Genomic DNA, 17138 nt, shown 5'->3' with positions numbered 1-17138 from the left:
TCATATCAGTTCACACACAAATTTGAGCAAAAGAGGGGCGAAAAATATTTATTAAAGCTGTTTCTAAGCTACCATAAACATTTGAATTTTTTATTTTTAGCACTTAAATAATAATGGGCTAGTTCACCCCGATTAAAGAATCGAAAGTTCATTAAATATTTAAGGCTAGGATTTGAAAAACATTTAATTAAACTGAAACTTTCTGAAAAATGTAGTTTTACTCCATAAAGTAAATGCTTTTGGTAACATAAGTCCAAATGTTTAGCTTCAAGTGATTTATATGATTTATAATTAAATAAATTGCAAGCCATTTAAATCCCTTCAAAATACACTTCCATACGCGCATAATTACTAAGGCTTAGTAATTAAGCTAGCAAAATTGGTCTCCAAAACAAAAAACACAATACAAAATCAAAACATTTTTCAAATGAACTATTGTTATTTAGGGGAAAATTTTATAAGCTTGAATACTAAGCCCAAAAATTTAACGATTGCATATATGTAGAGAGTTCTTAAATATTTACCGATAGACACAAAGAGTTTTAAACAAAACGTATAAGTATTTAATTGGTTTTAAAACTTTTTGATGTTGGACTTAGAGAAGGAAAATTCGAAAATATGGCAAATAAATAAATTGCATATTTATTATTGTTTTACAATTTTTGAGAGATTTATTTGAACTTTTCCGCAGAAGATTTTCGATTAGGGAAACTCATATTGGGACTTGCAAATTAGGAAAGTTTGAGTTATGGAAGTTGGCCCGTATATATGTGGCACATGGCGATGAGAAAGAAAGAGGGACCGAGCGAGTTGACAATGCCCGAGGAGACGGACGGACACGGGAAAAATCGAGAAAAGGCAGGAAGGGAGGGTTGGGGAGGGGAGGGGTCTGAGATGGAGAAAGTGGGAAAGTGGAGGGTCGCTGGAGTGAAATGAGGAAAACCAGCACCGGCAGCCATGGCAATGCATATAACATTTTAATTTCCTGCTTATTAGCTGGGCCACTCCCACAAAAGGCGGCCCACGCAAACTAACCCAGCGCACGACCACACACATGCCCCCACACTAATACGCCCACTCGCCCCTAAACACACACACACACTGACACACTCACACACTCACACTCCCACACATCCACACACCCACTCACCCACACAGAGAACTAACGAGCCCGCACACTCTCACAGCCACTCACCCATACCCGCACAAATAATACAATACAAACAACGACTTGGAGTGCACTCTGCGAAGAGATTAAAAATAGATTTGAAGAAAGCGCTTAAATGGAGCAAATATAAGCCGAGAAAGCGCAGTGGAAAAACCTCTGTGGAGAAATGGAAACAGCGAAGAGACGAAAGCCGATAAGTGCCAAGTACAAGAACCTTCAAAGATTTGAGGACAGTCCCTCAAACTATATAATAAATCGGGCTTAAAGTGCACCGACATCTGAAATATATTGCCATTTTTAAAATTATTAAGCTCTACTTGTTGTTTCTTAGCTTGAAGTTGATTATTATTATTAAGCTTTAAATTGTTAAAAGGGCAGTTCCTCAAACTGTACAAGAAATCAAGCTTAAAGAGCACTTACATCTAAAATATATTATATTTTGTATCATTTTATAATTATGTTTAACGATCTTAGCTTGAAAATAGTTTTACCTTGACTATTGTGCATTGAAAAACGTCTTACTAAAATATTCAAAAAGTAATTTAAACGTAGTTTTGCAAAAGTATTTCGTTGCCTAAAAGACTCCCAAATTGACAAGATATTAAAGTTGTACTCTTAGTAAATGATTTATGAAATATAACATTGCTGACTTCTAGGCAGCTTTTCATATAGAAATTTCCGTTGAACTTATACATATTTCAAGTGGATATTAATTATATTTTAGCCAATCATTAAACTAATATTGGGAAACTTTGCAAGGAAATCCCTTTTTCAGCATCATTAAGACTGCATTCAAACCCAAGTTTAAACCTAATTAAAGCCCAAGAAAAAGGAGTGGCCAATATAAGCCGAAATGGCGAGCTGAAAAAAAACATGGGTACTCGAAACTCGTTGAGAACAGACGGCACAAAACCAAGGAAGGAAAAAAAATAAAAAATCCGATAAGTAGGCGGGCAAGAAATGGTTAAGATTACAAGACAGTTTCTCATAAGCAGATATCCATTGCAGTTTTCTTTAATATCAAAAGTGGGCGGAAGGAAGGTTGTATAAAAACCACAACTTTAAGGAAGGAACACATGGAAATCTCCATATTCCCATCATACTTTCAGAACATATATAACAAATTTTTGTTAACCTAATTGAAGCAAAGGAGGAGGGAGGAAAACCTTTAAAGTGAATTTCAAAATATGCAAATAGATACTCTTATCTAAAATTTGCATTTCTGGCATGTACATAATTTTTACACCAAAGGGCATGAAGTTTACTCTAAAGTTCGTGTATTTTTTTTATGTTTTGGGTACTACTTTTTATGGCAAAGTAAATGTGAAAGGAGGTATGTTTTCTTTTATCTTCAGCTCAGTTTATTTGCCTTGTACTCCCATTAGTGTGGTGTATGTATATTTAGCCATTTCGGCCTTAACCAAAATCAAATAGTTGCTTCTCGCAAAAATGTTGTATAAATAAAAACAATGTGGAGAAAAAACATGGTTTTTAATTGGCTGTACAACATTGACCTGGCGTACGTGACGTATGAGTGATATTTATGTGTATTTGTAAATGACTTGCACAAATAGCTGAGAGAAATGGCCGAGAACAAGAGACGGTTAAATGCCGACCAGGAAGAGGATGGGGATAAAAATGGGGGGAAGACGGGGCAGAGAAAAGGGTGAAAGTGGGAAAACGGATGGGGAAGAGGAAAAGGAAAAAAGGACGAGAAAATCCACTAGCGAATCTACCCGGTGACCCAGGCGACTAACGGGACATGCGAAGATGCAGTGGCAAAGATACAAGTACAGGCTGACAGGGCTCCTCATGCACACGAATACTCGGCTGCAGGATACACTCACACACACGGCGACACTCACACACGCGCACGGACACTCACACACACACAGGCAAGGCGCATAAATGCAGGCATTAGTACACTGCGACAAAAAAAACATGTCACACTCAGCAGTAATTAGCTAAGTTAATTATAAGTTTTCAAGTGTTATGCTAGAAACTATTAAAGCGAATAAATAAATAATGCCAACACTACTACTATGAAAAATTAACACACTGCTGTCAAAATTATACTAGTTTTCTAACTTATGGAAATTGCTATCAAAAATAGTTTGGAAGCAACTCTTTAAAATAATAATTATGCTAGCCAATACTTCCAGGCTTAAAGAGTATTGCATACTTATGGGCAACTTGGTGGCGAATTTATCATATTTAATATTTGCACAATCAGTCTTAAAGTTGGTATGTGTTTTTTTTTTCGCAAGTCAAACCCGTCTATCCTAAAAACTTTAGATGCATCAAGAAGCGCAAAAACAATGGCATTGTTATTTTTCTCGGTGTGTGAGTGTGTGTGATGCGTTTTGTTTGTCATGAGCGCGGTTGGCATCCAGCCTACGAGGCCCCACATCCGCTTCCCGCTCCCTGGCGCTCTTATCCTGGTAGGGGAAAAGGACCCCCAGCCCAGCCGCGCCCCCACAACCCCCGAAACCCCCAAATCCCCCGAAACCACCCAAATGTCCCTCTGCATCGCTCGTTTTCCTGTCATACCCCACACATTTTTCATTACACACTCTGTCCCTTGCAGCAAACGAAATTTTTGGATGCGCCTCGCGCGTCTTGCCACGGCGGCTTGTACTTTGCCACATACTCACACACACCGGCACACTCGACCACACACACACCAATACACCAACACACTCTCGTACTCGAAACACACACATGTGGCCAAACAATATAAATCACCAGCACTCTCACAAACGTGCGACAGTGGTGGAGTTTTGAGGGGCGCCGACCAGGAAGTAGGATGAAATATCGATTTAATATAAGCCGGCGAAATGTATATACATATTTGGAGAATTATACCAAAACGTGACTGAAACATATACAAAAAGAGACGGTCAAAAACAGCAAAACGCCCCGTTACGTAATCTGCCGCAATAAACATTTTTTCCCATTGGCCACCGCACAAAATGTGCAGTGCGATAGCGTTACACTATATATGTACATATATATATATATATATATATATATATATATAGGTGTACAATTTTATGCACTTTTTTGCCACCTATTTTATAGGCAATATATTTAGTTTTTATTTTTAATCCGCAGCAATAAAATGCTGTTTTTATTTTCGATGCTTTTTCAAAAAACAAATGTAGTACAGGTGCAGTTTCATACAAGTTATTGGACTTACTTAATGAGAATTTTTTTTTTTATTTTTTTATATGCTGAAATATGTAAGGAGCAGAAAAAAAAAATGTTAATCCTGTTTTAAAAATGTCATCTGTCTGTTTTTGGGTTTCTTGTGTTTTTTTTCAGCATGTTTGCCTTTAATTAATGCGTACACATGGCTTAAAAGCTGATTATCCTTAATTAGTGTTGTCTTTGGCCACACATTTTACCTGGGACCATTTGGCGAGGGCTAGATTTCACCTGGCATACATGGCGTATGAGTACTTTTAGCTCGGTGTCAACAGTGTTCTCGGCTTCCACGTATGTTAAAAAAAAGAACAAGTGTTGTAACCATAAAAAGTCATTAATGTTGCTACACATACTGCTATAAAATGCCACATAGATTAAGTATCTTTTAAATTAATAACAATATTGAATTAAAAATGAATGTATATTTAATAAACAATATTTGAAAAAATCTATATAGTAATTTAAGTAGGAACAGTTTTAAAATATAAAAACAAAGGACAAACAAAGATCTTGATCATACGCTGTATTTCTTAATTTATTTTAAAGGTTACTGTTGAAAAGCGCTCAAAGACATTTGTTTTTCATCTTAGCTTGTAAATAAAGTCTGCAATTTGTTAAGGATCCAGTAGAAATAGTTTAGGTACATACATTTTTATAGTTTTCATATATTTTTTTAAGTACAACTATAGTTTCTGGGTACATTGGTTTTGAGGCACTTAACAGCAGTGTTCTGATGACTTATTTCCTGGCACCATGGTCCATCCCCTTTTCGGCCACGCCCCTGGACAATTGCATCGTGGCCAGGACTAACTGCCGCCGGTGGTAGGTCAACGGAAGGTGGTGACCCCACTCCGAGTCCGAGTCCTCCGTGTTTCCTGTGTCCGAGCATTGAAAATGTTGATAATTGAATTCACACGTGAATGATCACAATCTTGAAGCCTTTACTTGGGCCTATTGGCCTGCTCCAGGACCTCTTCGGCAGCAGGATTTGGGTGCTTGGATGGTGGATTGCCCCAGATAGAATCGCTGGCTTTTTGGCCAACGACCAAGGACAAAGGAGCAACGACCAAGGACCAAAGCGAAATGCCAAGCCCAAGCCCAAGCCCAAAACCGGGACCAAAAGCCAAGTAATTATGATCGTAAATTGATTAGGCAACAAGGGGCATACAAAGTCGGTGGGCCCGAAACAGGGATGTGGATGGCGGGGGGGAAGGGGGTTTGGTTTTGGTTTTGGTTCTGGCTCTGGACCGCACAAAAGGGGTTAATGGAATTAGTGTTACATAATCTCTGTTGTTCCACACAGCACAGCACTTGGGCCAAGGCAGATTTTGCTGCCGGGTTAACCCACAAGCAGCCCTTCGCCAAAGCCAAATCACCCTAAAAACTTTCTGCATAGCTTAACTTTTTATATGCACTGCGCTCATAGTTTTGTAGCACTTTCCGCATAAAAAGATAACAACTTTTATTGATCTCAAGAGTCTCACCGAAAAGAGAGACGGAGACCGAGATTGAGACCACTAAAAACTTCAACACAAACAAATTCAAAAACATCAACTTGTTTACCCGCAAAGGATAGTGTTCGTCACTCGGTCCAGAGTTTTCCCACTTGCAAATTGTGTTTTGCATCACATCATTGAGATATGTTTATAAGGCAAAGTGGGTCACAGACATTCGTTACCTAAATAATTTATTTAAATAATATATTTTTCAATTCACCACCACAAAGCTTAAGAAATAAAGCTTTAAATTTGTCACAAATTTTCCAATCGCATTCACTGCTTAAAATAATTAATTTTTTCAATTAATTACTTAAAATGTTAAATAAAATTAAAATGAATGCAAGGCCAAGTTACACTAAAAACAATTTAAATTAATGTGATTTTTTTTTATAATTATATTTAATAATTTTTAGGAAAGCTGCACATAATTTTCAGTCTTAAAATTATACGTCTTATGTTGGCCGAGTTTGTTTTTCATTGCTAAAAGTGTGGGAACATACATTTCCCAGTAACTTAAAGATACACCTAACAGTGTCCTTTGACGCATCCTTGATAAGTCAAAGGTTTCAGGCGCTGTTTGTTTTTTTGTTCCTCTGCAGCGCTTGATGCAAATGCCCAAATGCATTTATCAGACAATGCCAACAGCAACAGCAACAGCAACAGCAAAGGCAACCTTCGTCACCCGGGCGAAATATCCTTTTAGCGCAGAGTGACCCTCGAGACCTCAAAAGGGTTAAGGCACACTACCAGTGGCAGTGGCAGTTGCAAATGCAGTGTTTTCGCACTCAACTCGAGAGCACTCAATTAGAAACGTTAAGCTAACGACCGACTCGATCGGCGGTACATGAACCCGAGGGGGACAGAGCTATATGGCTGCACCCCTCTTCGATCTGCGACAATAACAAATATCGAAAAATGAACAATGAATAATGAATAACGACGAATGCTGACTTCTGACTGCTGACTATTGAATCGAAGGGAAAATTCCATTCCATTCCACACAGCTCCTCATATCGAATTAATTTGCCTAAAATGTGGCACAAATCTCAATTGCAGCAGTGCACATCAATAAACAAAAACGCCAGAAAGAAGCAAAGGAGCAAAGGACATGTGAGATTGATGACACAATCGAACAGGTAAGAGCAGTGGCGTATCTACGATTTGAAGTGAGGGGGGTGTTGTTCGGCATTTCGGTACCACATATTAAACTTTCTATCGTTTCTAATTTTCTATTTTAATGCCCACTCCCTCCTTTTCTACGCCACTGGACGCAAGAGCGAGACGGGGCAACTGAGACTGCCAAATGGAAAATGGATTTCAGTATTAATTTCGCTGACGACGACGACGACGACGACGACGAGGACGAAAACTAAAACGAAAACGAAGGCACGTTGGCAACATCAAAAGCGAAGCATATCCGTCTTGACATTCCGTCCGGGCTGCAGATGCAGATGCAGATGCAGTAGATGTAGTAGATGTATATGTAGATGCTGTATGATGTAGGATGCCAGGGTATTGCTAGGGGATTCCGGCGGAGGGGGAATTCGAGGGCATTCCGGGGGACACAAATGACGGAATGTAGAAATGAAGAACGGGAGCAAACTGTGGTTTGCCATCTCTGCAATGCGCCGGACCCCGGAGCCGGAATCTAACTTCAATGATGGGAAAAGTACAAGGTATGGGCAAAAAATATCCGTGGGTTAGCCGAAAGTGATGGTTAGGGTACCTGTACTATATCTGCTTAACCCAAGTCCGGTACTTAATATGTACCTAAACAGAAAAATAAAAATGCATATTTAAATACATCCAATAAATAATAAATAAATTTACTTTATTTGTTTTTTTATTCTCTTTTATATAATGAATGTTGCATTAAAGCGTTTAAATCGGTCTAGCTGAAACTATGATTTGCTCCAAAAGCTGCGGTATATTTTCGTCATTTCCCTTGCCAGATTGTCCCCAGTTTCCTCCAAACTTGAAATAAAATCAATTAACAAGTTTCTTAACTACTTTGGCCAACTTTTCAAAGTGGTTTGAAAAACATCATGAATAAGTACCTAAAAAGTGTCCACCAACTGTCCATCACTGATCCCAACCATGTCAGCCGTGCTCTCCGTGCTTTCCGTTCTCCTTTCCCTTCCTGGCCCATTGGTTTTCGCTTTTACGGCGCGGGCACACCTATTTTCCAAAAGGATTTCCCAGCATTTGCGGCAAAATGAAGCAACAACAATGTTGCAAAAACAAAAAGGATAGCGAAAAAATAAACTAACGCCAAGTTGGCTCTTTGTTATTTGGGCGTTTGGCAAGTTTCTCGCTGCCTTTCCGTTTTTATACCCTTGCAGAGGGTATTAGAACTTGGATTAGGAGTTTCCGGCTCAGTGAACGAGATATTTGTGAACCTAAAAAGTCATTTCTGCATAAGCTGTCTGCCTCAACGCGGATTTGTCCGAGACTATAAAATCAATAGGGATGAATTTTTGCACAGCGTGGCTGGAGCTTCTGGATTTGGATAGGTATGTCATGTAGTTGGCTCTCAAACCATAATAAATTGAGCTCTTTTCCTACTACTACAAAATATAATTTAATTATTTTCAAAATAGATTCTTTTAGTAGGTTCATATAAGAGTTGTGTTAGGACCAACATTTAATTAGTTGTATACATTCTACAATGAGAGCAGGAAATAACTGACCTACAAGGGTATCCTCAGGTTCGTTCCTCTCAGCTAGCCCTAGTTCTTTTTTTGGCTCTTCTACTTGTCGTCGTGTCGTCGTCATACAAAATAAATGGAATATCTTCGCGTTGTGCTCCTTCAGGCACTTCCTCATCCTCCAGTGCATTTCCCCACTTTTCCTGCGGTTTCATCCGTCATGCCTTGCACTTCTACCCATTTTTTTTTTGTTTTTTTTTTTTGTTCTGCTGTTTTAGATGAAAAGTGGAAACGGGTGTTGGGGACTCTGTTGCAACTTATGCAAAATATTTGCACCGAAAAGGGTTGGCTAAGAGCGCTGGCGCTGGCATACACATAAATAATTTATGAGCATGGGACAAATTGAAATTAGCATAATAAGGAGACAATAGAGAAATCACTGGATTGTTTTTCCATCTACTCGAACTTTAATTAGATGCGTTTTAGCCCTGGCGGGCGCGTTTGCGTTCCTGGTAGCGAGCCAAGGCGGCATCGAAGACCTCGCCCACGGTCCTTTTGCGCCAGATGAGTGTGCGGTCCACCGGAGGCTTGGTTACCGTGGGCACGGGCAGATCCTTTTCGTCCAGCTCCGCATCGGAATCTTGCTTTTTGGCGGGCGATTCCGCAGTTGGTGCTGCTGCAGTTTCATCGGCTTTGGTGGCTTTTGGGCTTTGCTGTGGCTTGTCCTTCTCCTTCTGGCTGCTCTTTTTGCTTTGGGATTTCTCCTGCTTGCCCTTCTCCGTTTTGTCATCCTCCTCATCGCTGGAGTCATCTATGCTGAAATCAGAATCGGCATCTATGTTGTTGGCCAGATGAGCCTGGGCTGGCTTGCTTTCCGGCTGATCGGCGGACGTGGTGGCCTCCGGATCCCGGCCAGACTTGGCCTTGACCTCCACCTCCTCTTCCTCCTCCTCGGAGGGGCGTCGTTGCCGATAGCTGCGGTGCTTTGCGGCCTCCGCCTTAATCGGTTTATACGACACCTCATCGGTGGAGGGCGCCGTCTTCGGTTTGACCACATCCACATTTGCAACCCCTTCCGAGGGTCCCATTTTCTGTTCGTAGAGATGGCGATAGAAGCCGCCCAGATCCTTCTGCTTGGTGACATCGCCAATGGCCTCGAGGTACTCGTCGCGCTGCTCCTGCTCCTGCATCTGGCGTATGGACTCCAGCTTCTTGCGATAGGCGGCCGTCACATAGGTGTCCTTGTCCTTGTACTTCTCGCCCTCGGCCTCGCGATCCTTCTGCACCTGCCGTTCGATGCGCAGCTCCTTCTCCAGCTTCCGGCGCTCGGCGTGCTCCATCAGCCGGCCGATGTACTTGGGCTTCCGGGGCTCCTGGCTCTTCGATTGCTTGGCCTCCTCGCGCTTGTTGTCCATGTCGTCGTACAGCTCGTCGTACTGGAAGATGGTTGGATCCTCGGCCAGGGCCTTCTCCTGCTGTCGACGGGCCACACGGCGCTCCATCAAGCTGGGTCCACTGGATATTCCGGTTTTGGACTTCAGTTGTGGGGCTTTTGGGTCCGCATCATCGCTTTCGGAGGCACTGCTCTCGTCGAAAATGGCGGGCTTTACGGGCTTCGCGGGTACCTTCTTCTCCTGCCCCGGGATAATAAGTCCATATCTGTGGGTTTAAGAGGCTTTAAAACCATTTAAACTCGCTGCATTAAGTTATAAACTCACTGTTTGGACATTTTTTGTTTGTTTATAAACGCATAAGAGTGACCGTTTCGGGCGGCCTGGAAAATACTGCAATTGCACTGCAACAGTGCTTTTCAGGGGCAGCCCTTGCGCCGGCTGAAAAAACAGTTGAAAAATCATCGATAGTCGGCGTTCGATAGTTTTTAAGGCAAGGGTTTGAACACAGGATTGCTCTAATAATAAATGTTAATATTGAAAATTCCTTTTTTAAAAATACTTCGCACAAAGCTACCTATATTTATATTAATATATTTATTTCACATCCTAGCACTTCATGTAAAACTTATTATTTAATGAGATAGTTTTGAAATATTACAATATTTTAAAACTTAACCAATTGTATTGTATTTAAAAGGTTTCACAACATTATTAAGTTTGAGAAATTGTACCTGTATATAAACAAATATTTTTTTAACACGATTTTACGGCTTTGTTTCTCACTGACAAACTCAAGCCATTCTATCCGTTGATTAATATTATTTTAATGACTAGCCTTTATTACACAAATCAAGAAATTGGAAGTTAAAAGTTTGCTTGTCTAACTGGATATATTAACGGAAACGAATAAAATTTTAATAACTGGAGTAAAGTTTTTTAAAATGTTTAATCTTATTTCTTAATTATTGGGTCACTGCTATCTGAACGGAATTACCAACCGTGGGTTGTGTCTCGGGAAACTATCGATAGCAGAATCGATTTTAGCCACATTTTAGCGCACCCGGCCACATTATCCTCCATCTCTTTCCTTCCGTTTCCCTTTCTTTTCCCTTTTCACGTTTGCGTGAGTGCGTGTTCTCCGCAATTTTGTTCACTGAAATCGTAACTAAACTGATTTTATTTCCTCTATTTGCAGCGGTCGTGTAAATCAGTGTTTGCAAACCAATCCCAGGTAATTGGCGCTTCTGCTGGACCTCTTTTCACCACTAAAACGCAGCCAGATAAGATTTGCGGCGAGCGCCGGGCAAAACATGTGCAAATACCATTTTTTTTGTTACAAATTTTTTTACTGTGGGCCGTGAGCCGAAATTGAGTGGTAACTTGGCAGTTTACCATGTAAACAATACATGAAGTGCTTCGCTAAATATTGGATATATCGTATATTTATATATACATTTTTTTTTGGTTATATATTTTTTTATTGTGCAAAAGAATATGAAGTGAAATGATGGCCAAAAATTGTGTTGCACAGTATTGTGTTGTGCATGTGTGTGTGAGTGGCTTAAAAGTGTGGCCCAAAACCTGGAATTAAACTAAATTAAACGTTCAAACAAAAGCCGGCTAAATTAAAAGATTTTTGGAGCACTTGGCATGAGAAATTCAACCCGAAATAGTTGTTGTTTACAGCCACTTGCACACACACAGACACAAAAGCAAAGAAACACAGACAGTATTTTTTTTTCTGGTATTTTGCACGTGTTTTGCTTGCAGTTTCTTTTTTTTTACACCCCGTTACTTGTTGAGGAGAATTGAAAGCCCCCTATAAAGTATATTTATGGATATTAACAACCGATTTGATATAGCCTATCTGACCGTGAGATCTTGGGAACTAGAAGACCTGGAAGAATTTTCGGTATTGTCATGCTTATTCTTCCTCTTTCCGTGGCATCACCATTTTAAGTGTTTGACAATTAACTTTGAGCGACTTCAGTTTGTATTGCAAATAACTAACCACATACCAAACATTTTAAAACAAAGATAACATTTTCTTGCTTCTCGTGGACTACAAATAAAATTGTTGATAGGTTGTATATTAATTTACGTAAAAAACATTTTCTTGGATGTTTTTACCTAGTTTCATATATCTCAAAGAAGTTTGTCATGTAGGCGTGACTATCATGGGCTATAAGGGTAGTCAGATTTTATTACGAAAGCATCTCTTTGATGTTAGTTTTTGTATGTAGGCTATATACCATATTAACTTGGATTTTATAGGACATATATTTAAGTCAGACAGTGAGTAAATTGGTATCTTATAGCCGGTTACTCGACTATACCCTTTTCACCCTTTGTTTTTATGTGAATGGCGGACTTGCAGACCATAACTAACCAGACTTCCCATCATTTTGCAGCCATGGTGCGTATGAACGTGTTGGCCGATGCCCTCAAGTGCATCAACAATGCTGAGAAGCGAGGCAAGCGCCAGGTGCTGCTGCGTCCCTGCTCCAAGGTGATCATCAAGTTCCTGACCGTGATGATGAAGCACGGCTACATTGGCGAGTTCGAGATCGTCGACGACCATCGCTCCGGCAAGATCGTGGTCAACCTGACCGGCCGCCTCAACAAGTGCGGCGTCATCTCGCCCCGGTTCGATGTGCCCATCAACGACATCGAGAAGTGGACCAACAATCTGCTGCCCTCCCGCCAGTTCGGCTACGTCGTGCTCACCACCTCGGGCGGCATCATGGACCACGAGGAGGCCAGGAGAAAACATCTGGGAGGCAAGATCCTCGGCTTCTTCTTCTAAAGCCACGGAAGATACAAGAAGAGACAGTCTGTGTGTGGGGAGTTGATATGTAGATTGACGTTTTATTTCACCGATACACACAATTATATACATCCAAAAACTACGTTTTGTATACAAACCACGGGGCGAGAACGCTGCTGCATTCATATAGACAAACCAACGACAATGAATGTTCTGTTCACAAAGAAACGCGAAATAAAATGATTGATACATAATAATTTTAAAAACGATTTTGTTTACGATCCTTCAAACATGTAATCCTTACAGTGATTAAACAACACCGACAGTAAATCAATCTGTTAACTTAAAACCGACTGTGTGTGTATAATTTAGTCTTGGACGAAAGCTCCAAGAACTGAATCTTTGGCAGTCAAATATTAAAAGAAGAGGATTCTTTTAGCCGTTATGTTATATTCCCAAAGTCAAGGCATTTAAATGGACACACGCCATGTGGTTGCTTTCGCGGTTATTTTGATCATTTGCTACGTGTTTGACATAATGATTCAAGAATGCCTTGAACAATATTGGTACTTTGCCTAAACTACCTGTTTGTATACCCTTGCGGAGAGTATTAAAATTTTAGTCAGAAGTTTTAAACGCAGTAAGAAGGAAGTTGGCTTTCTTGTTATTTATCAAGTTTGCTTGACTCCTTATGGATCATTTTTTTTATTAAAATGTATTATTTCAAATATATCAATTATCGATTTTCGCTGTACAATCTTTAGATAAAATTCATAAATAAAAAAACCTAAAATTACGCAACTTTAGAAACATATAAACTGAATTGACAGAACTGAACAAATGGCTTATAAATTATACAATCCCAAAAAGACTTCTAGTCATGGTAACCAAAATAAACTCTAGTTTTTTCATTAATTTTGTTTTGATATAAAAAACGAATTTTCAAAGCCGTTTTTTTTCAAAATGACCAATTTTTGCATTATAGGAAGTAAAATCATTCTTTTTTTCCAAAATTGAAAAATTTTTAGCTTAGAATGCCATTAAATTGGAAATTAGACTTTAAAGTGTATTTGGGGATATTTCAAAAAAAATTACTTCTGAAGCGTCTTTTTGTTGTAACTTTGCCAAAATAAGACCCAAAGTCAAAAGAGTTGCTATATTGAACAGCTGGTAACCTATATTAACCATCCCTGATCGATTGAAAACAATTAATTTAGTTTTGACAAAAAAAACCGAATTTGAAAAACTTTTTTTGAAAAATTTATTTATGTTCAAATTTCTGACTTTTTATAAGAGGGTACATCATCATTATTTACAGAAATTTAAAAATCTGAAAAAATTTTAACTTTGAATGCCATTTAATTGGAAATTTTATAACGAATTCAACAGTGTATGGCATTCCAACTCCTTACCATTATTTCCCAGGGTTTTGACACAAAAACCTAGATTTTAATGTGTTTTTGGGGATATTTCAAACAAAATTACTTCTGAAGCGTCTTTTTGTTGTAACTTTGCTAAAATAAGACCCAAAGTCAAAAGAGTTGCTATATTGAACAGCTGGTAACCTATATTAACCATCTCTGATCGATTGAAAACAATTAATTTAGTTTTGACAAAAAAACCGAATTTGAAAAATTTATTTATGTTCAAATTTCTGACTTTTTTGTAAGGGGGTACATCATCATTTTTTGCAGAAATTTGAAAATCTGAACAAATTGTAACTGTAAATTCTCTTCGATTGGAAATTTTATTACGAATTCAACGGTGTTTGACATTCCAACATTTGACTATTATTTCCCAGGGTTTTGACAAAAAAACCAAGTTTTTAATGTGTTTTTTGGGATTTTTGGCGATTTTTTAAACAAAATTATTTCTGAAGAGTCTTTTTGTTGTAACTTTGCCGAAATAAGACCCAAAGTCAAAAGAGTTGCTATTTTGAACAGCTGGCAACCTATATTATCCATCCCTGATCGACTGAAAACAATTAATTTAGTTTTGACATAAACACAGAATTTTGAAAAACGTTTTTTGAAAAATTTATATTTGTCCAAATTTATGACTTTTTTGTAAGGGGGTACATCATCATTTTTTGCAGAAATTTGAAAATCTGAAAAAATTTTAACTGTGAATGCCATTTAATTGGAAATTTTATAACGAATTCAACGGTGTATGGCAATCCAACTCCTGACCATTATTTCCCAGGGTTTTGATGCAAAAACCAAGTTTTTAATGTGTTTTTTGGGGTTTTTGGCGATTTTTCAAACAAAATTATTTCTGAGGAGTCTTTTTGTTGTAACTTTGCCCAAAAATGACCCATAGTCATAAGAGTTGCTGTTTTGAACAGATGGCAACCTATACTATCCATCCCCGATCGATTAAAAACAATTAATTTTGTTTTGACACAAAAACCGAATTTTGAAAAGCTTTATTTTGAAAAATTAGCTTATGTCCGATTTTCGCACTTTTTTGTAAGGGTAAGGTACATCATCATTTTTTGCAGAAATTTGAAAATCTGAAAGAAATTTAACTGTGAATGCCATTTAATTGGAAATTTTATAACGAATTTAACGGTGTATGGCATTCCAACTCCTTACCATCATTTCCCAGGGTTTTGACACAAAAACCTAGATTTTAATGTGTTTTTGGGGATTTTTCAAACAGAATTATTTCTGAAGAGTCTTTTTGTTCTAACTTTGCTAAAATAAGACCCAAAGTCAAAAGAGTTGCTATTTTAAACAGCTGGCAACGAATGCCATCCATCCCTGATCGACTGAAAACAATTAATTTAATTTTGACAAAAACACAGAATTTTGAAAAACGTTTTTTGAAAAATTTATTGTTGTCCAAATTTCTGACTTTTTTGTAAGGGGGTACATCATCATTTTTAGCAGAAATTTGAAAATCTGAAAGAATTTTAACTGGGAATGCCATACGATTGTAAATTTTATTACGAATTCAACGGTGTATGGCATTCCAACTCCTGACCATTATTTCCCAGGCTTTTGATACAAGAACTGAATTTCAGCTGTGAATGCTATTTGATTGGAAATTTCATTACGAATCCCACCATGCATGACATTCTATCGTTGTGCTACTATTTCCCAGGCTTTTAATTCAAAAACGGATTTTTTTTACGGTCTTTTTTGCATTGTTTGTTAACAACATTCAAAAAGTATCTGAAATTGGCGGTTTGCGAATTCAGTAGCCTGCAGCCCTGGTGGTAAGTGCTTTTAAACTCACTCTAATCACTCAAAGCTTGGGTTTTGTTCAACACTATTTACACATTGCAAACGACATACATTTTATTGCCTACTTTGCGGCTTTTTCCGGCTAAACCGTTAAATTTGAGTTGATTGCATATTGGAAATTCAATTATGTCAATCCGATTCGTATCCTGACACAAATGGGATTTCAATATGTGGACAATTGCGATGCAATTAAACTTCATATTGACTACCGATCGATATCGGTGTTGCGTGCGGCTTCGAATAAAGGTAATTGATGAGTCCAAGGCCTTATCCATCTGGTGTTATCATTATCGGGGAGGGCCAACATCAACTGGAGAATAATTGAACTTGGCCAACACACCCCCGCATATCCTTATCGCAGAGGTAATTGAAAGGTCGAACCATTGATTGGCGTAGCCCACAATATGGCGGAATTTGCCATTTCGGGCATGTCATTCCGCACGACCCATTCCCACTGATATCACTAATACCACGGAAAATGCCTCCCGATTACGAGTTATCAGTCTATTAAATAACCAAATTACGCCACAGACAGCACTACAACATATTGCTAAACGTTGTTGTTAGAAACATAGTTCCCATTTTCTATAGTTTTAACCAATTAATTTTAATATTAATATTAACAAAATGACTTTTTGGCTTTTAATCAATTTTAGATTCTTACATTTTTATGTTTGTGCTTAAATGAGTTATTTTTCAGATGATATAACTATTTACAAACCTGTGAGAATGGTAAGGCTTCATTTTTTTTAGTAAAGAATAATAGGAATAACTAATTGCGGGTCTTGCAGTAATCAATTCAATAACCCTTTTATGTCAATAATTATTAAATTCTATTTCTGATGATTTCAGGTGTTAAATTAGTTTTCTTAATTATTAAATACAATTAAAACTATTATTTTCCCCTTAGCTGTTTGTGTATGTACTTGTTTTCCGGATACTGACTTCCAGCGATTGGCATATTATTGGGTATATATCAAGGGCATTTTTCCCACCCACTTGCAATTGCTGCAGCATTCGGCCGGGTGGAAATTCCATTAGAGCAAGTGCGTTTTTCAGACATCGCCTCAACCAATAACTATCGATTCCTATGTATTGGCCCATTGAAAGTCACCGACAATGGCATTTGCAACGCCCTCAATAGGCCAGTTGGCATAGAAATCGGGCTCAGACCAAGATTGTTGTATATTTCTGTAACTTTTTGTGC

At 38.5% G+C, this 17138-nt stretch overlaps 2 protein-coding genes across 3 annotated transcripts; one reads left to right on the top strand and one right to left on the bottom strand.

The window, feature by feature from the left end:
* Positions 1-8966: 8966 nt before the first annotated feature.
* Positions 8967-10354, bottom strand: LOC128265485 (nuclear speckle splicing regulatory protein 1). Its single transcript, XM_053001519.1, has 2 exons — positions 10241-10354; positions 8967-10181 (listed from the first exon to the last, which is right to left on the bottom strand). Exons 1-2 carry the CDS (start codon positions 10249-10251, stop codon positions 9005-9007), a joined length of 1188 nt encoding a protein of 395 aa, XP_052857479.1. The 5' UTR covers positions 10252-10354; the 3' UTR covers positions 8967-9004.
* A 599-nt stretch (positions 10355-10953) lies between these two features.
* On the top strand, positions 10954-12949 carry LOC128265490 (40S ribosomal protein S15Aa). 2 transcript variants are annotated; one of them, XM_053001525.1, is made up of 3 exons: positions 10954-11043; positions 11112-11147; positions 12328-12949. In XM_053001525.1, exon 3 carries the CDS (start codon positions 12330-12332, stop codon positions 12720-12722), a length of 393 nt encoding a protein of 130 aa, XP_052857485.1. In that variant the 5' UTR covers positions 10954-11043; positions 11112-11147; positions 12328-12329; the 3' UTR covers positions 12723-12949. The 2 variants fall into 2 exon arrangements, with proteins under 2 accessions (XP_052857485.1, XP_052857486.1); XM_053001526.1 differs by having other exon boundaries at positions 11021-11039.
* Positions 12950-17138: the final 4189 nt, after the last annotated feature.

This window comes from Drosophila gunungcola, unplaced genomic scaffold (assembly GCF_025200985.1).
Source record: "Drosophila gunungcola strain Sukarami unplaced genomic scaffold, Dgunungcola_SK_2 000126F, whole genome shotgun sequence".
Taxonomy (NCBI): Eukaryota; Metazoa; Arthropoda; class Insecta; order Diptera; family Drosophilidae; genus Drosophila; species Drosophila gunungcola.
Note: the sequence above shows the minus strand (reverse complement) of the source record. Positions and strands in the feature narration are given on the sequence as shown.

Coding starts and splice junctions, on each gene's coding strand:
- LOC128265490 (XM_053001525.1), top strand. CDS start 12,330: ATGGTGCGTATGAACGTGTTGGCCGATGCCCTCAAGTGCATCAACAAT.